The sequence below is a fragment of the Clinocottus analis genome, unplaced genomic scaffold (assembly GCF_023055335.1).
Source record: "Clinocottus analis isolate CAN_PGR_092001 unplaced genomic scaffold, fCliAna1.0.p SCAF_17, whole genome shotgun sequence".
NCBI lineage: Eukaryota > Metazoa > Chordata > Actinopteri > Perciformes > Cottidae > Clinocottus > Clinocottus analis.
The window spans coordinates 7,244,318-7,263,571 of record NW_027175898.1 but is presented as its reverse complement, the minus strand read 5'-3'; the positions used below and the strand labels follow the sequence as shown (position 1 = coordinate 7,263,571).

Here is a 19,254-nt window from a genome sequence, read left to right as displayed (position 1 = left end):
CATAACAAATTAAAATAAACTTGGATCACAAGATGCAACATATACAGTGGACGTCTACATATAATGTGCTTAGGGACTTTAGAGAAGTGCCATGACCACTACCCTCTTTGATTTTTCCCGATTTATGAGCCAACGTTGTCTCGAAAAGGCGGGGCTATCTCTCGTGTCTCCTTGCGTAATAACGGCTCCTGACGGTGTACCCGGAGTCTCAAAACAAGCAGCCTGACTATGACCCGCCCCCGCGTACCAGAAACGGCAGATAGTCTGACGGATAGCGCAGAAGAAAGCCAGGCTGGAGCTGCCCTGGGAAGTCGGAAGTCTGCAAGAGTCACCGCAGAACTACGCCATTTAACCACCGGTTAAGGGAACAACGAACTAAAGCTTCAGGTATGCCGTGTTTGTCGGCGATATGTTTATTCCTCGTATAAAGGCCGCTCGTTCCGGTCGTAGCACAGCTAAGCTCTTTACCCGGGCCTGGGAACGGCCCTCAGGACTTCAACGGAAGAATGAAGCAGCAGACCGGGTCAGAGATTTCAGGAGAGGGGGAGGCTGGGTCAGCAACAAGACGAGGCCCGTGGGGGCAGATGTCCACGCCTCCATACGGGGCTGAGTGTTGGTGAAAGAAATATACTCAGTTCACGTTTTTGCTGGTCAGTTTGGTCCCTAAACTCTTCCTCTGTCACGTTACTTGTAGTTGGTTTGGTAGGCAAACGATAGTACGTGGCGGCCGGTAGTTGGCTAGCTCTCACGTTAGCTAGCTCATTCATAATGCTGAGCTAGAGCCACTTCGGGACTAACTTGTGTGGCGACAAGCCTTTCCCCCCGTTTGGATATATCCTTAACGAGAACTGGTGTCGCAAATACTTTTACCGCGAGCTCCTCGTGCCACGTTTAAGCCTATACTGTTTCAATTAACACTGTTTTCCCTTGTCATGACAGTGAAGTGAGCTTGTCGTCGACATGTGTGCCTCCTCTTTCGCTTTCGTGGTTCATTTGATTATAAAGTCAATGTGTGACTTGAGAGTTAGCTGAGCTAACCTAGCAAGGGGGATTATTGGTATAGCTGGTGTTGGATCAGATCTGCCATATCTGTGATTACAGGCTGTTTCGTCAAGCAGTCTTTTCTGGGTGTAAGAACAGCTGCCATTACGTATCTTCAATAGTGTGCACAAGGCCGGCGATTAGACGGGACTGAGCATGCTGGGACATTTTGGTACACGACCATTGTGAATTGCCCTTGTTGGTTTTTGATGAGGCTTGCTGGACATCAAAAACGAGTCGAAGTGTTGTAACTCATTTATGGTACTTGAAATGACTAAAGACTTGTTGGCGACTCAACTAGATCTGCAATACGGTGGTGACTAAATATATGACCGTCACACTGTGCCCACATCTGTCAAGTGCTCCTTGAACCCACTTTTAGAAACTTTGTCTTAACTTAGTCTGTAAAGGTATTTCTGAGCTTTTAGGCATCTTTGTCGATTTCGATGAGGTGTATCTGTAGATAAGCTCTTATCTAGGGTGTCTTGGTTGGACTTGATTCTGTTATTACACCACACTTAAGTTCACTTGTCGCGGACTGAACAGGAAGAGCAGACCATATAATCGACTCGCTTTCATCAGACGCCCCACTGTGTACTTTGATACTTTTTGTTTAGTTTATTACTGCGATACAGATAAAGATTTTTTTTTGTAACAGTTATGACCTTTTACTTGAAGAACAGATATGGTTTATTGTTGACAAATTATTAGTTCATATGCCATTTTGTATAATTATAAACTTTTGAGCTATGTTCCAAAGGACTAACATCTTACGTGTAGATTACAGTACTTAAGACTTGTTCTCAAGTACCGTCTGAACTGCTTTCTGGACCTGATAGTTATCAGGAGTTCTCTCTCTGTCCTCATCGGCCAAATCAGGAGGCTTGGCCAGCCAAGTGGCTAGATTCCGGGGAGCCAACAGCCCGAGAGGGCTTTGTCCTCAAGGCTCATTTTGATGCTGGGACAGGGCTCCGGCTGCACAAGGGAACTCATGCACCTTCCACTCTGAGGCCTGGGACTGAAAGAAAGAAAGCATGCAGGCTTCAAATATTTACACCACTTACTCACCCGCAGCTCCACCCATCCACCCATACTTAATGTGTCAAGAAGCAATGTTGCTTTAATAATTATTTCACAGTTTGATTTGGTCTGACATGGGAGTTTCCTGGAACATACAATGAATGTGACGTAACAAAGAACTTCCTGATCCAGTAGCCACTGAAAGGTAGCAGTTAAAACCTTGTTACCAAGTTCACCTATGGTGTGTATGATGTGCACAATGTCTTATAGCTTAAGTACGTTTTAGTCGTGCTGTCCAGGCCACTGAAAGGCGTTCTTGGCACGCTGCTCATTAGCCTTAGTGTGCAGTTTTTGTATTATCCTTGTAATACAACACATCTTACTATGAAGTAGCGGGTAAGAAAACTATACAGAAGATTAGAAAAGAAACTCAAAGTCCAATATTTGTATCATGGTATATGGTATATGTTCTGACACTGTACTGAGTTTTTGCTGTGCGGACAAAACCAACTCGCATATCTCTAGTCACATATTTTTGTATGAGTTTACCCCCGGCTGTAGTCTGTGTGTAGGAATGCATGCGCTTTGCTACAGACGCCATACTAACACCTCAGGGGGGTTTATAAGCATTGCATGTACAAGGCAAAAACACTCAATAAGCTAGTAAGATCCACCAATCCAATGTGTTCATGAAGTCAGTGTCTAAAGTGTTGTATTTAATGGTTTTTGACTTTTCATCAAATTCTTAGAGGATAAACTTGGTGCTCTAAAGGCTTAATATTTTTTTCTGAATAAAATTAGGAAAATATTAAACATTAAAACAGGTCTGGTACATTGTGTATGTTGTGGGGGATGGAATTAGAGTTTTTTTTTGTGATAGGAGTGAAACAGGGTCAACATTACACTATAAGGCTCTGTAAGTCCTCAGGAAGCCCTGCAATGGAAAGTTATTCTTAAATGTATTATCATGGGTAATCTGCTTAATCCAAATTACTAAAGAGGTCTGGTCTACGACGCTGACTCCTACACTATATTACTGCCACAGATCCTACGTATAGGATGGGATTGTGCAGTACTTCAGGTCACTCACTGTCGTTGCCACTCTGTATTGTTGACAACACAACATTGTTGTAACCCAGGGCTTAAATTGTCCCAGTTTTTCAAAACAGTGCTTTTATTTTTGTAATACGTGCATACGTTTGCTCAAGGCATTGCTGTTTGTAAGTTTGCAAGACGTCCAGATGCAATAATGTTTGGATTTTTACAAGAATTGTCAGCTCTATTATTGACTTTGCCTCTTTAAAAATCTAGCACCACCTCCAGTGATTTTTACATCAAACACGCCATATTCGGTGTTCGCAGGTTGATTCAACAGGAAGAAAATATTTAATCAAAAAAGATGGCGCATATTGGAGGCAAATCAAGATAACTCAACTCCAACACTGCCAAAAATGTTCAAAGACTGCGCATCACATACTTCACATTAATTGATATACAGTCCACTTGATCTTAAAATCCATCATCCAGTTATCTCATCAGGGTCATTTATACCAGGTAATGACAACCATGCTTACAGTTGGTTTAGTTTAAAGTGGCCTCCAGTGGGTCAGTGTGTCTCTTACATTCTTACTCTGTAACTTTTAATTGACAAAAAATAGCTTTGGTAGCTGCTAAATTGATGAAGTCCCAGAACCTCTTACTCCGTTTGCCTGCAATGGAAGAAGAACCCCCTGTCCTTTTGGCTTTAAGCAGGCAGGGGTTAAACTGCAGCTGCAGCAGACCTCATCGGGTGACACTTACATGTCGGTGTATTTTTGCCACTTGCAAATCCATCTTGATAGGAGTTTTGAATACCACCATATCGTCTTTGTAAGGGCTTAAGGAGGGGAGGGAAATTAGACGGTCAGTTATCTTCCTTTTAGACTAGTTCTCACTCTGATTTTCTTGAACTATTTAATCATTTGCTAAACCTTAAGTGAAGTTTTCTGTCTGGCTTTCACTGAGCTGTAAAAGTACATACACCATATTGTGTATAGTTATATATAAAGTTGGGTGGTTGGGGGTTTAAAGCTGTGTAGCTGGGGTGGTGTTATCTAATTGGATTATATCACTAAGGACAGGGTGTCAGTGAGAGTTCTTTCATTCTCACCCTCTAAACATCATTGGTGGACTAACTGACATCTGAGAGATGATCCATAGCAAATCACAGGTTATGTTCTTGTGATGTATGGATTTGAGCAGCCTTTGATATATGCTGTTGTTTGTATAAAGCCATTACCTTAATGTCATACATTAATTATGTAGAAAATATTGACAGATGACGGACTGTGTTGACTGTTTGGCTTACTTTTTTTTTCGTATGTCTATCTTCTCTTCAGAATGGCGCTGGATATCTACGACTCTCAGTACCTGCTCATCCTGGCCCCTTCCCTGGTCATCGCCCTCATGTTCCTCTTCTTCTGGCTCTTCATGAAGGAAACCTCTTACGATGAGGTTCTGGCCAGGCAGAAACGCGATCTCAAGCTACCACCATCCAAGCCAGAAACGAGAAAGAAGAATGAAAAGAAGAAGAGCAAGAAGAAGGAGAGTGCCAGCGGAGGAGGGGGAGGTGGTGGAGGTGGAGGAGAGTCGGAAGAGGATCTTCGTGATTTTGATGTTGCTGATGGTGCCAACAGCTCCACTCCGGAGGTAGAGGAGGAACCTGCACCAGTAGCTACACCAGATCCTGCGCCACCATCACCAATTCCCAATGTGCCTGTTTCAGTGTCACCTGAGGCCCCTACTGGTCTGAGGGAGAGAAAAAAGAAAGAGAAAAAGGCTGCCAAGGCTGCAGCGGCTGCTGCCGCCATTGCAGCAGCTCCTTCTGAGCGGCCTGAAGTGAATGGCTCACAGCCGGTCAGTCGCAAAGCAGAGCAACCTCTGGCTGCAGGCAAAAAGTCCAGCCCTCCCTCCCCCCAGCTTGAGGTTGAAGTCCAGGTCCAAGCTGTTCAGGCTCCTGTTCAGGCTCAGACACCTCCCCAGATCTCTGGAAAGAAAAAGGAGAAGAAGAAACAAAAAGCAGAGCCTGGTGAGTAGCTAAGAGTGCAGTTAAAAGTTGGTGTGTCACTTATTTTCTCATGGAGAAGATCAAACAATTGAAAGAATTTCTTCTAAGTTACAGTGAATGACCAGCAGCCAGAGGTTATAGCTGAGCGGCATCCAGCGCCAGTCAAGAAGGAGGCTCCTATTGTGTCTGAAACCAGAGTTCTGGATGGTGTAATCCCAGTTGTTACCAGTGGCAAGAAGAAGAACTCTGCCAAGAAGCAGAAGACCGAGCCTGCTAATGGTGATGCAATCGTCCCATATGCTAAATTATATTTCAGTTTATTTCAAATATGAGGACTTGCACACAAACCAAATCCTGAACTTGTCATCTTTTTAATTAACCAGTTTTTCATTGAATCCACTAGATGAAGCCCATGTTCTGGCTGACTCTGCAACTCCGGCCAACCACCAAGCGAGCCATAACGATGATGTCCCATCCAAAGGGAGTGGCAAGAAGCAGAAGAACGAGACCGATAAAGGCAAGGGAACAAAAACAAGACTGGCCCAGTATTTGGTTATTTTTTCCATCCCATATATAATCTCCACCCATATAGTAATGTGCTAAATTGCATTCCGTATCTTATGTTTTACAGAGAACAAGGAGGTGAAGCTGAAGGAGCTGCTGTCTGGCCTGTCCAGCCTTCCTCTGTCAGAGGCCGAGGCTGTCAGTGTGATGGTTCTACTCCAGGAAAAGAGCCCTAATGCCATGGATGCCTGGCACAAAGTGAGAGATTAATAAATGTTACATATGAATATGGTGTTATGACATATCGCAGTATTTGCATTTGACAGGAGATCAATTTGTGACGTTGTGTCTCACCACCAGTCTGCAGCTAGGCCTGACCCAGCGGCACAGGAAAGAGAGAGATTTCTTACAACTCTGCAGGAGGAGGCTTCCATTGCCAAGGACAAAGTGAAACATCTTAGCCAGGTCTGAATTCCTATGTTTTACTTAATGCAGAACTTGGTATGATAAAGGATTTAATTCCCATGTATTGCTTGTATAGAGTAATTCCATGTTGTTTCAATGAAGACCTTCATATGCCCTCTTACTTCTGTGCTTTAGGAGCTTCAGGTTGAGAAGCAAAAGACAGGCCGAGCGGAGGCAATGATAAGAGAGCAACGTGCCGTCATGGAGAAGGAACTGGGTAGCATGCAAGGCAAAGCACAAGGCAGTTACCAGGAGCTTCAGGGCATGCAGATAAAGGTTTCCAATTTTGTTGTTTTAGTAACAGTACAGTTATACCATTTTATTAGACAACACTCTCTTCTATCAATACTGTGGGGGAAATATGAAGGAACCCAGACCTTTTTGGCATTTGTGTCAAGGCTTAAACATTTTGTTTATGTGTAGTTCCAGCAGGTGAGGGAGCAGCTGGAAAGCCAGATCACTCGACTGCAGCAGGAGAATGGCATCTTGAGAGACGCAGTCAGCTCTGCCACCAACCAGATGGAGAGCAAGTCAGTGTTACACTACAATGGATAATACCCTACTGGTCATGCTCTGTAGAGCGTCATAAATGTCTCATCTGTTCATCTTGGTGAAAGGATCAGAGTGATCATATTCATATAAGCATTTTGGATCATTGTCTTTGCATTTAAGTTAAGACGTCCTATCTCAACATTATCCCCCATCTCTTCTGCTTACAGTTACAGCTTGTTAAATGCCACACACAGGCTATTTGTAGTTTTATACATCGAATTCCCACAATAATGCCCTTCAAACCATTTTCATATAACTCATCTGTGCTTGTTTGTGCATCCTTCTTAATAGGAATTCAGCAGAGCTAAACCAGCTGCGTTCTGAGTACACCGGTCTGATGAAAGAGCTGTCGGACAACAACAGCAAGCTGCAGCAGGAGGAGCACCAGAGGAAGTCACTGGAGGTCAACTACAAGCAGAATGTGTCTCAGCTGGAGGTACACTAATCCAGATGCACAATGTGTTTATTTAGCCTGTACTTGAGTTTCCTTAGCCAAGAAAAAAATGAACTGAGCTGTGCAAAACCTGGGCCATGCCGCACAGCATCAAATCTGGTTAGGGGTGTGGAAGCATTACCAAGGAAATGGGAGGAGGTTGTCGTTGAAGTCCTGGGGTGGGAGTGGTGTGGGAAATAGAAGCTAGGTTGGGAGGATTGTGTTGGCTTGGGAAGCTGGAACGTTTGAGGCTTTTGTGCTGTGTATGAACACTTTCCTGTGAGACACTGAGATCAGCTTTTCCTGTCTTTTCATTGTCCACGATCGGAGACGGAATTTTAAGTGGCTGGCTTGACACAGAGGCGTCTCGACAATGAACCTGAGTTGAGGACGGAAAACTGTTTTTCTTTATTGCACAGACTAGAAAATTCAATTAAAACGTTTAGAAGATGTTTTGTAATTTGGACTTGGCCATTAACTTCGTTAGTCAGATCCAAAGTTGTGTTTGAGTGGAAAATACTGTAACAGACTCATAGAAATTGAGATGGTCTTAATGCAAATCATCCCCCGTCTTTGACCTTGATGGATGTCATTCGTCGGTTTACCTGGCGTTGTTTGGCAGCACATAACTTGTCTATTAAAATTGTTGGAGAATAGTAATCATCAAATTGGATATGTCTCTCCATCCCAAGGCCCAACTGCAGGATGCTAAGCGACGTTGGGAAGAACTGCAGAACTTCCTCCACAGTGTCAATGCTGAGAGAGAGAAACTTCAGGACTCAAAGCAAGGTGATAAAAAATATATCAAACAAAAAATGTGATCCCTTAACTTCCTGATTCTACATTAAAGTGAATTGACAGGCTACTTTCAGCAGCTGATTGTCTGTATGTGTATCTGTGGGTGTAGAGATTCATAGCCAGCTTTTGTCAGTGGAGACTGAGATGAATAACAAGAACAAGGAGATCCAGGCCCTACACATCAGTCTGACTGAAGCCATGGTTTCCAAGGAGAGGCTGGAGCAGAGAGTGATGGAGCTCATGGAGATGTCCCAGCACAGTATGCCTGATGACTCATTACAAGCCCGGGTTCAGGTGAGCCACTGCAACGTCGAATACATGATGTAACTTTATGTGTTTGTTTTATTTAATAGATATTTATATAGATATATTTCAAAATTAGCTGACACATGTTTTTACATTCATAGATTGAGATGCATATTAGTGATTATTGGCATACAGTAGGAATTTCTCTTAAGCAGAGCAACACACACTACTTGTATACACTAATGCAGACTGTGTTCAACAGGACCTTATGAATGAAAGCAAAGGTCTTCAGATCCAAAATGAGACCCTGCAAGTTCAAAATGAGACCCTGCAGGCGCAGATGTCTTCACAGGTATATGGGTCAACCTCATTTACTGATGTTTAAAAAATAAAAAGATGCCGGCCTGCCTTACTGTATGTATGTCGGCTAATACAATTTTTTTTTCTTATTTAGGTCACCCATGTCGCTCACATTGAGGAGCTTCAGAAGCTGTAAGAAACATTTTTGATATTTTCAGACATAGTGAAAGCATTACAAGGGGAAATATTAGGCAATTAATCATGTGCTCTCCTAACTCTTCCCCTGCTTTTTTCAGATTGGCTGATAAGGAGTTGCAGAGGAAGAGTCTGGAGGATTCTCTCAATGCTGAGAGGAGCAGTGGGGCCAGTAGAGAAACTAACATGCAGGTATAGTCACTTTGTGCACCAGCTTCCTAAACTAACATGGCGGTGGTTCATTAGTCTCCTGGAATTTTGGTAAACTTGTTTGACGCCTCTTATTGTGTGGAGAAGGAATATGTGTTGAAGACCATGTGCCAGAAAAAAGGCCTTTTGCTTCCATTTACAGATATTTTGAGTAAAAATGCCAAACAGATATAATATATTTCACAGCTTTATAAACTTAAGACATAATTGTAGAGTGCAATGTCATTCCTCAACCTATTGCACTGTTGTCTCACTTTCCTGTTTTTTCACCCGCAGGCCATGCACAATGACAACATGTCACTGAAGGCTGATGTTCACAATCTAAAGGCACAGATTTCTGATCAGGTTAGTCGTGTACCGTGACTGTTTTTCCAAACGTAAAAGGTTGGTATGTGGTTGGGCATTCTTCTGGTTGACACACCCTCTCTGTTTGACTCTCCCCATGCAGACTGCCTCCCAACTGGCTTTAGACCAGTTCCAGATGAGGTGTGTGTGAACACTGGAACATATTTTGAATGCTTCAGCTGTTGCTGACTTGTCACTAATAAGTCATAATAAATATGTGAACGAACTCTTTTAAAACATTGTGTTCCTCTCAGTGTTCGTGAGAAGGATGACAACATGAAAACCATAGAGGACCTGCTTGAGAAGGGGCTGATTGAAGTGGCCAACAAGGAAGAAGAGCTCAAGGTGTTTGTTTTCTCTTTTGCTGCCTCACACACATTTGACTGACGTCGGCATGCTTTAAAGGACCCTGCATTCCACTTCTTGTCTTGTAATCACAAACTCTAATGGGCAAAAATCTTTAAGTAATTTCTCTCCCTGATGCAGGCTGTAAGACAAGAAAACGAGGCACTAAAACAAGAAACAGAGGCCCTTCAGAGAAAGACAGCAGAACAGGCGAGTTGTCTACAATCCTTCACCAAAAGAAGTTCTTGTTTTTTCCGCACCTTATTCTGTAATAATTTTCTTTTGTAATTGTATTTTCCGCTCATCACAGGCATCATCAGAATCCATAGTGGAAGAGCTCCAGATAACGTAAGATCAATCAACTTTACTTTGATATTTTGGGATCATGTCAATGTACTAGTACATAATCGTTTGATCACGATAGCCCCATCCATAACACACGAAGACACACAGACTAACAATTAACTTTAGTTTCCTTCACATCAGTCAGTGAGTGGCAGCAGCTTTGCCAAGTTGTAAGTACATGTAATAAGGCCCATGGCCATTACTTGTTCTACTGTAAGCATTTCAGAACACGCCAGGCCACTCCTTATACACACCCCTGATAGTAATTCACCACAAGCGTGACAGGCTGTGTATTGTTAAATGTCCCCTTATAGGAGATAGCATTACATACGTAATCATCAGATTCTGTACGACGTCAAACTGTTCTGGATGATGGATTCTTGCTCATTTTGTTTTATAGGATCAAAGAGAAAGATGTGAAGCTCAAATCAATGGAGGAGAGTCTACAGGCAGCACAAGACAGCAGCGCTACCAGAGATAATACAGTTGAGGTGGGGGGCCTTTTCTGTGTTAATAAAGTTCTGGCGTTGTCTTTTTTTAAAGTCTTTTCCTCATATTGTTCATGTTGGATGGTCTTGCTTCATGTGTTATTTGTCTCTCAGGCTCTGGAGCAGCAGTTGGCTGCCCTGCAGGCAGAGATGGAGCAGCTGAGACAGAGAGAGACGCCAGAGGAGCTGACCAGTTCTGCTACCCAACTCCAAGAACTCCAGGCTCAGTAAGTTAAGCCCTACACTTCAACATGCGGTCCTCTAGCATTGCCTCGCGAATCAGACTACTGATCAGCACATCTGACCCACAGGCTAGCAGCAAAGGACCATGACATCCAGATGGTGCAGGCTGAGCTGGAGGCAAGAACTAAGGAGCTTAGTGAGAAGGTGGAGCAGGCTCATCAACAGGTGAGGAACAATCTCAAAGAACGACTTCAAAGAAGTGTGACACATTTTATAGTTTTAAGTGGGAAGATTTGTATGACTATAAAAGGTTTTGCCAAGTTAACATAGTAGAGCAAATTAGGTTGGAGGAAGGTGCTCTTTGGTCTTTTCTAAATGACTATCCAAAACGTCCAAAAAGTTTTTAATTGTCATTAACTTTCCTATTTTTTTGCGTTTCATTCATAGTTTAAATGAGTCTTTTCTCCCTCCAAATAGCAGTCTCACACAGCAGTGCTAAGCCCAGAGCTTCTTACAGCGTGAGTAATGTTACATTGCCAAATAATAACATACATATTTTTCACATGTTTTTTTATTTGACCTTATTTACACAGTAATCCATAATGAGTGGTTAAGAATGTTGTTTTTGTTGTTGTTGTTGTCTATCAGGTTGTCAGAGAAAGAGAAGCACATCTTGGATATGCAGGGTGAGCTGGCCGAGCTGAGGGAATCCCTGGAGCTTCATAAGAAAAAGAATAACGTAGGTTTCCGACAGTGATTACCTGAACTGTATAACACCAGTAGCTGCTCTGGTCTAACTCTGCAAGACATAATCCCCTCCTTTTGTGTGGTACCCCAAAACACTCCCTTCAAACTGGAGTTGCACACATGCATCTATACTCCCTTTTTTTCCACTGCCACTTTGTTCATTTAATATGAAATGTAAAGCTTTCTTTGGCTCAGGTTGTGTTCGCCACATGATGGTACACATTTGTACAGATGACTATTTTGATCTGGATTGCTGATGCTGAGTGTTGCATAACGGGGCTTCTAGCCTACTCTTGTTATGCTCTCTATTGGCCTTGACTGTTTCGGCAAGCTTGTCGGTGCTTGTTGGTGATTCAGAGCATTGGAAACTTGCATACCTTTTTATTTGAGTCATTTTGATTTGACAAACCTATATACTTTGTTTTAAAATGTTGCATCTACCATATATATATATATATATATATATATATATATATATATATATATATATATATATATATATATATATATATATATATATATATATATATATATATATATCTTCAGACATTACCTTATTTTGAATTGAAAGTACTCACAGAACATTGTTACAATAAATGTCTTCATATTGTGCATGTTGCTTTTACTCACATGAGGTCCGAGACTGGGACTCTGGAGGCTATTTGCATACTTATTTTTTTTTTGCTGTTGGAACATGGGTGAAAAGCAGAGTGTAGCAATCTTAAAATGAGAACTGCATCCGGTTTGTTCTGTTACTCTACCAGTGTTATTTGAAGGGTCACTGAATGCATTTTTCCTGAGGCCGAACTGAAGGTAGTATCTCTTTGGAACTGACCGAAACAGGAGCTTCGGGAGAAAAACTGGAGTGCAATGGAAGCTCTGTCAGCCACCGAGTCCATACTTCAAAGGAAACTCAGCAAAGCTGTCAAGGTTCGACACCCCACCGCAGTCTCCTTCACTCTAGTTCCAATCTGATGCATCTCCCCCAAAAATCTGTTTGTCATACTTGACCCAGTGAGATTTTTTTTTGCCACCATCCATAACAAAGCTGCATACTCATTTACCTTACTGACTCTGTTGTTTGCCCTTGATTGGCTTTGTATTTGTATCTAAGCTACTCCCCTTTACAAATCTCAGAATTTAAATTATAAGCTTTAAGCTCTGAAATATATAAAAGATTTCACCCTGCCCAAAGCTCAGACTGATGCTTGAAAATGAGTGTGCAGTGACCTAGAGATTGTTTCACTAGATCTCATTAGATTGAGATTCATGGTCATAATTTTTGCCGCTTCTTGTCTTTCTGTCATGTGACTCATTTCTAGCATGTTTTTTTCCCCCATTCTGCTTTCTTACATCCGTCAATATCACCCGTTAATCGGTCAATGAAAATCTGTTTAATTCATTTTGATTTGAATGCAGTTTATACTTTTTTAAGAAAATGTGATCATCCAAAACTTTTAATGAATATTCAACAGTGGCATTATGTATTTCAATGCTACTCACAACTTTTTGTAAGAACGTAAAGCGTCTACAGTGTATTCCTTGTAGCTGCAGATCCCTTTGTGACGACATAGAGTCGGCTACCAGATAGCTGGTCTATTAACAGTTCCAGTGAGTGTATATTTTGCCCTCCTCCCCCTACATCAGGGAGGGTACATGCTGAACCACCAGCACGGCAGCTGCTCTTCTGCTATTTGAGTACAGTAGAAAGGACCTTCTCAGAGCTGAGCCAGGGAGTTCCTTGGCAGCTGTTGGGTACCATCATTGCACGATGGTTGTATTCAACTCTATACAGTTGTCTCAGAGCTGCCTCTGACATGGTGTGTTAATGTGAATAGTGGTTAGAGTGCCAGCTGGCTGGTGCTTGGCATACGTTTTCCCTTCAGGCCTCAGAGTGACAGTGCATGATGCTTGCTTATTGTAGGAGGACTGATAGCTACCTTTTTTATTCATTGAGGAGTTTCAAGGTACTTTGTACAATTTCATGAAAGCAGATTGATGTATCTGTGGTTGCAGGAGGACTGAAGCATGAGATATGCTCTGAATCTGAGGATGCTGACACTTGGTGTAGGTGTGGCTTATTGAACGATGCTGCTGTTTTCTCGGGATGATTGAAAGTAGGAGGGAGACGGCGTTTATCCTAATGCTGTAAAATGATATCTTCAGATTCTGTTAAGTGAATCATTCCTGTGACATTGATTGGAGCGCCTTGATTGATGACTTGATGACAATATCATGGAGAGTAGAAGGGGAAGAAGGAAAAACGGTTGTCAAATCTGACGACCACTGAACCGTGTCTTCGAAGTGACTGAACTATTCAAACGGTCGGTGCTCAATCTCTCTTCTCTCTCTTTGTCATTTTCCTCTTTGCCCTGTCCTATTGTCTTGTAGGAGAACCAGACAGCACTGGCCGAGTGTCAGGCCGAGTGTCGAGCAGTTCTGCACAGACTTCTGCCCCATGTGCCTCTGTCCAGTGAGCAGGTATCGGTATTGTTTGATTTTTACCTCCATGCCAATTGTGTTTGAATACCCATCGTACGCAGCGTTGTTAGGATGTCTCGCTTTACTCTCTTCTGATCTCTTCTTTTCACTAGAACCATCAGGAGTGGCTCCACAGATTTGAGGGGGCAGTAGCTGAATACTCAGCTGCACAGCCCACCCCTGCATCAGGGGAGTCAAAGGTACTTCAAGTGGAAATGTAAATTTTTCCTCTTAAACTGAAGAAATGTTTGGCGACAAATACTTATCTCGCTCTATTGCTCACACTAGGGACTGGTTGAGAAGCTAAAAGAAGCTGAGGAAACCCAAAGGATTCTACAGAAAGACTGTGAGACGTACAAGAAGGTGTTGGCAGAGACGGTGAGATGAGGTTTTAACATTTGTGCTTCTGTAGTGGTGTCTCTTGCCAAACTGACCTGTCATTCCTGCTGCATCCACAGGAGGGCATCCTGCAGCGCCTCCAGAACAGCGTGGAGCAGGAGGAGTCTCGCTGGAAGGTGAAGCTGGAGCTGTCACAGGAAGAGTTCAAAGAAGTACGTGTTCAAGTTCAGCAGGAACCAACTCCCAGATTAAATACTAAATCACTGAATATTGCACGGTGTGCAAGTAATTGCATCATTATTCTGTCTTTTTCCTTAGATGAGAATGCGACTTGAGCAAGAGATTGAGAGACTAGCTGATGGAGCAGAGTTGGAAAATGTTAGTGCACTCAAAACACACATCTCACTCAAATCAATCTTTTTTTGTTTAGGAAGATTTTAATTTGAAATGACATGGAAGTATTAAGAGGCCGTTTGAATTCTCTAAATTCTAAGGAAAGGTACTTCAGTGCTTTCTTTATTATCTCCTTTAGTTTAGGGTAAACTGCAACATCCATTTCGAAAGGAAAGGAAATAATGTCGTCCCACAATTCCTTGCGGATTTAAAGCGAAGCAACATTCAACCATCAATAACATCTGCAGTTGCTGTTAACTTATACATTATGAATGAATTGAAAACCTCTTTGGAGGTGTGACTACTTTGGACAATAATCCTTAATTGAATGGTACAGCAATGAGTTTGTCCCTTTACTCATTTTAGAAGCGTTATTTATAAAGTTTCTTAAAAACAAACCAAAAAAAACGTCTGTCGTTGCATAGTGTGAGTGCGGTTGGATTTTATTTATTTTTTTAGCACTGCGGTTGTCATTTCCTGAGCCCGATGAATGTTCCTTCGCATCTTTCCTTGCCCTCAAAATGTGATCCATTAAGGAAAAGTGTTTGGGAAAAGACATGGGCCAATGGTGCATTTTTAATATTTTGTCCTCAGTTTAACATGCTCACATTTCTTCTAAGACTTATTGTACAAACACTCTTCTATTTTAACTTGTGTTAGTCTCTGTCATAAGTAACTCTGAATCTCTATTGTGCTTTTTAGCTGAGAAGAGAAAAGCAGCATTTGGAGTCTGAGTTGGAGAGAGCAGAGCGTGAGAGTGCCACCTACGTGACAGAAGTCAGAGAGGTGAGCAGAAAAATGATCTCAAAAAATGTCACTAGCTCCTGTGGCAAAAGATCGAGCTCTGTTGTGTCTCACTTTCATGTTGTGTTTTGATTTTGTGGTATTACAAATCCACACAACAAAGACATTAAACATCGTTGAAATAAAAGCACACACACAATCTTCACATAGTCAGTTCTTGCAGTGACTTCGTTACACCACTTAACAGACTGCTTTTGGTTTTACAGTCATGCACAACAGGATGCTATGCTTTATTCATCACTACTTATTAGTAAGAGCGTTTATTTTGTGTTGATGTCTTATGGCATAGCAGCTCGTATCCCTGCATAGACTGTGTGCTTGTAGTTCTGTCCTGAACCGACCTTTACAGACTCCCAATAAACACGTCATCTCAAACTTAATTTCAGCTCAAAGATCTGTTGACTGAATTGCAGACCAGACTTGATGGCTCATATACTGAGGCTATCAGGCAGAATGAGGAGCTGACTTTGGTAAGCGTGGCTCACCGTCTAGCTAGAGCTCCTTTTGAACCTATCCCTCATTGCACTCGGTGGTGGCGCTACACTGACTGCTAGTAGGCGGAGCTCTCCATCTTCTGCTTGTGCGGTTCCTCATTCATAACCTCAGTGAACTTACTCAACCCTTAACTTCAAGAATATCTCCCCTTGCCAGAACATGTGACTTTGTAAAATAGCAAACATTAGTGGTTGAGATTGACGACTCACCTTCACACTCTAACACTTACAAGAATAACTTTTCCTTCTCTACACTGGCTCTCTCCTTCATCTCCCTTTGCTTGTCAGGGATCTGACAAATAGGTTACTACTCAACTTACCTTCCTTTCGCAGAGTCCAAAGACACGCTTCATTTTGTCAATTTTCTGCTATATTTTACTCCACACCTTGAACTGCGCTCTATAAAATCCTCTTCAGCCTTCTCACAAACCTTATCTGTTGGTCTATCTGTCCGTCGGTCTGTTTGTTCGTTACATGGCCTTTTTAATGTGCCATAATGTCACTGGACCATTTTATGTGGTCTCTGTGAAGTGTTAGTAGTCAGTATTTCATTGATGTTATATTGGCTTGTCAATATAGCTTTACAATACTATAGCACTATCACAAATGTAGCCTCCTGATTAGCTACAATGACTTTAAAAAAAATAATAAAGAATTGGGAGTAACAACACAGGATTGCCAAGCTTTTGCTTTCATAACTACAGTGTCTGGCAACAATGCATTGGCCTGTAGGGTATGCACAAATAGATAAGTATGAGGTATAACTGTAGGTGAATGATGTAATAAACTCTTTATTTTACAATCCCAATGACTGCAGTGGTGATAACTTTACAGAGTTATAATCATGTTATATGGCATCTAAAATAAATGTATTACTCAAGCTGGATTTCCGGTATGGCGATTCTTCTGCTCGCCTTTTCCTTTTAGCAACATGCAGCCATTTGCACTCTTTTTATATCGTGCTATTCTTGGTTTGAACATTGTTTCAGTAGGACCAACAAAAACTGATAAATCTGCGCAAATGTTGATCACTTTAATGTATGCATTTAGAGGGACAGTTCACCCCAAATAAAAAAGGCTTATTTTCCTCCTATTTGTAGTGCTATTTATTAATCTAGGTTGTTTTGGATATATTGATGAATATTATGGAACTATATGATACTTAGCAAAAAGATATATTTGATAAACTCAACAGCAATGTCTTTTTTCAGAAATCCTGATCCAGTTACTACTTATTTACGTAAACCATGTTAAACCTGCTCACAATGACATGTTGATTTCCGGGTGACCTGTCTCTTTAGGCAGCCTCTGGCTCGGAAAAAAAAGGTCTTTGTAAATATGAAATACAAAATGGGATTCACAGTTGTGACTGGGAAGCTATATTGTGCCTGTTTTGATTCCAGCTGAAAACCCAGCTCACCGAGACTCTGTCCAAGCTGGAGACGGAAGAGAATGAGAGGCAGAAGGTGGCTGGTGACCTGTATACGGTAAGAATACTTGTTTATATTCTAGTAAAATGTTGTTATACACTGGATATGGGTCTGACCCCAGGCCACATTGTAATCAAGTTATTAAGGTTATCTATGTGGTCCTTTTTTTCCAGGCCCAGCAGTCTCTTGATCTGATCCAGGGGGAGCTGTCCAAAGTGACGGACAACGCTGGTGACCTGATAGAGAATAGCAGCCTGTCGTCACAGAGAGTAAGAACCTGGGGCAGTATGGGTGTTGTAACAGTTTGTGGTGTATATCTTTGCATGTATTGGTTGGTTTCACTGAGCCCTAAACTAGCCATTCTTTCTCGGACAGGAAGAGATTGACAGAAAGGAGAAAATGGCCGCAGGACTGAACCAAACGGTCAAAGAACTGCAGCAGCTGCTTCAAGGCGTCAGCCAGCAACTCACCAAGAGACAGAAAGGGGTAAGACCTGTTACTGGGCTGTTCTCACAGCCCACTAAAACAATGTTGTAGGCTTTCCACTCACAACAGTGTATTTCAATGTGAAGTCTGAAGAACATACATTTGTGCTTTCCTCCAGGAGGCTGACAAGGAGCTTCCCAAAGTATAGTGAGAGGAGAACAGACCCCCACGCAGCCACCCTGACTGCACTACAGAGACCACCTTTGACCTTTGGTCTCATGACTACCACCGTCACACATACTGTCACATCCAGCCATCCCCGTTTCCCAACCTCCGTCACCTCACCTCACCTGTACTAGAGGCAGCCGCCATCTGACTCTGGCAAAGACGCTGGCAAACCATTCGTAGTCTCATTGTTGGCCGTAAGGGAGCAGGTAGAGGTTACTGTTAATTTCAAAACACTCCAGACACTGTACCAAAACACACTACTCCACTCCCACCACATTCCTCTTTTTCAGCAGCATCGCCAGTTCATTTTTGTTTTTAACTTAAAAGTGACATCCAGTATAATTTTAAACTGTGTGGCAACCATTCCTCTGTTTAAAAACACCTGTATTTTTCAATGAAATCCTTTTGAATACTACAGTAATATTTGTTATTTGTCAAGAGAGGACAGTGATACAAATTTCCAACTGGTTGAAACAAACTTTGGGGTTTCAGTCCTTTTTTTTCTTAACTTAAAAAGATATGTATTGTTTAAATGTATCAGTTAGGACCTGCTGAAATACACCATGTTGTTGCTCTGATTGTCTCCTGACCAGAGAAATATCTCAAACTGTAGATCATTGTGCATTGATGAACTCATAGCCCATGCGTACCTTGGCTCAGTATTGGGTGGGAGAGGGGAGATTAAAAGGGGTCTCGGCATATCAGAAGGGTCACTACGTGACTAACTATGGAGATGCATGGACATATTGTATTCAAGTCTGTACTGCAGCTCCAGAGATAAGTAAGCCTGTGACCCTGGCTGTGGAAAGAGAAAGCCAGGTCAACAGTGTAGAGGTTTTTAATTCTGCAACTACACTAGGAATAAGCGCCTCATATCATTTGTAATCAGCACTCGCTATATTGTTGCTAAGTTCATTAACACTGAAGATTTTGTTCTTTTTGTAACAGGCGATGTTAATAAAAGGGATGCTTGATGAATCTGACCAGCATCCTGTGTTTCATCTTTCTCCTCCTTTGCACTTCTCTCTCCATACCACAGTGGGGCAGCATGCAACCTTAGTTGACATTTCAAATAGATTTAATTCATTACCTCGAAAAACCTGAACGTGCAAAGGAAAATTACAAAGCGTCAGATGTGAATCTTGTTTTGCAAAACATTAATCTGATTTCCCTGTCCATGATAAACAGGTTTGTAATGTACTGGTAAGTGGTTTGAATAACCGGAGAGAAGGTGACGCACTGTGCAGCATAAATCATTGAACGTTTGGGGTGTGACCAGTTTCCTGTGATGGTTGCAAGCTGTATAATCTCTCAGAAGAGGAGGTGGTTTTTACAAAATACTTCCCAACAGTAAGACGATGTGAAAGGAAGTTTCAAGTGGTAGCTGAAATAATCA

General features: G+C 42.0%; 1 protein-coding gene across 6 annotated transcripts; it reads left to right on the top strand.

Moving 5' to 3' along the window:
- Positions 1-227: 227 nt before the first annotated feature.
- On the top strand, positions 228-18,841 carry ktn1 (kinectin 1). 6 transcript variants are annotated; one of them, XM_068580080.1, is made up of 36 exons: positions 228-387; positions 4,440-5,128; positions 5,222-5,386; positions 5,511-5,624; positions 5,739-5,869; positions 5,972-6,076; positions 6,212-6,352; positions 6,500-6,606; positions 6,920-7,064; positions 7,754-7,850; positions 7,969-8,153; positions 8,368-8,457; positions 8,560-8,597; positions 8,702-8,792; positions 9,087-9,155; positions 9,259-9,296; positions 9,410-9,500; positions 9,642-9,710; positions 9,811-9,848; positions 10,246-10,336; positions 10,448-10,560; positions 10,645-10,741; positions 10,994-11,034; positions 11,165-11,255; positions 12,107-12,193; positions 13,655-13,744; positions 13,858-13,944; positions 14,033-14,122; positions 14,203-14,295; positions 14,402-14,461; positions 15,179-15,262; positions 15,667-15,750; positions 17,178-17,261; positions 17,378-17,473; positions 17,580-17,690; positions 17,809-18,841. In XM_068580080.1, the coding sequence occupies exons 2-36, from the start codon at positions 4,441-4,443 to the stop codon at positions 17,836-17,838; spliced, it is 3,831 nt and encodes a 1,276-aa protein (XP_068436181.1). In that variant the 5' UTR covers positions 228-387; position 4,440; the 3' UTR covers positions 17,839-18,841. The 6 variants fall into 6 exon arrangements, with proteins under 6 accessions (XP_068436181.1, XP_068436180.1, XP_068436178.1 ...); XM_068580079.1 differs by having other exon boundaries at positions 5,216-5,386; positions 10,997-11,034; XM_068580077.1 differs by having other exon boundaries at positions 5,216-5,386.
- The last annotated feature ends 413 nt before the right edge of the window (positions 18,842-19,254 follow it).

Excerpts from the sequence above, each read along its gene's own strand:
- ktn1 (XM_068580077.1), top strand. The coding sequence starts at position 4,441 with ATGGCGCTGGATATCTACGACTCTCAGTACCTGCTCATCCTGGCCCCT. Across the intron at positions 10,337-10,447 it reads CCAGAGATAATACAGTTGAG|GCTCTGGAGCAGCAGTTGGC; the intron begins GTGGGGGGCCTT and ends TTTGTCTCTCAG. Across the intron at positions 13,745-13,857 it reads TGCCTCTGTCCAGTGAGCAG|AACCATCAGGAGTGGCTCCA; the intron begins GTATCGGTATTG and ends TCTTTTCACTAG.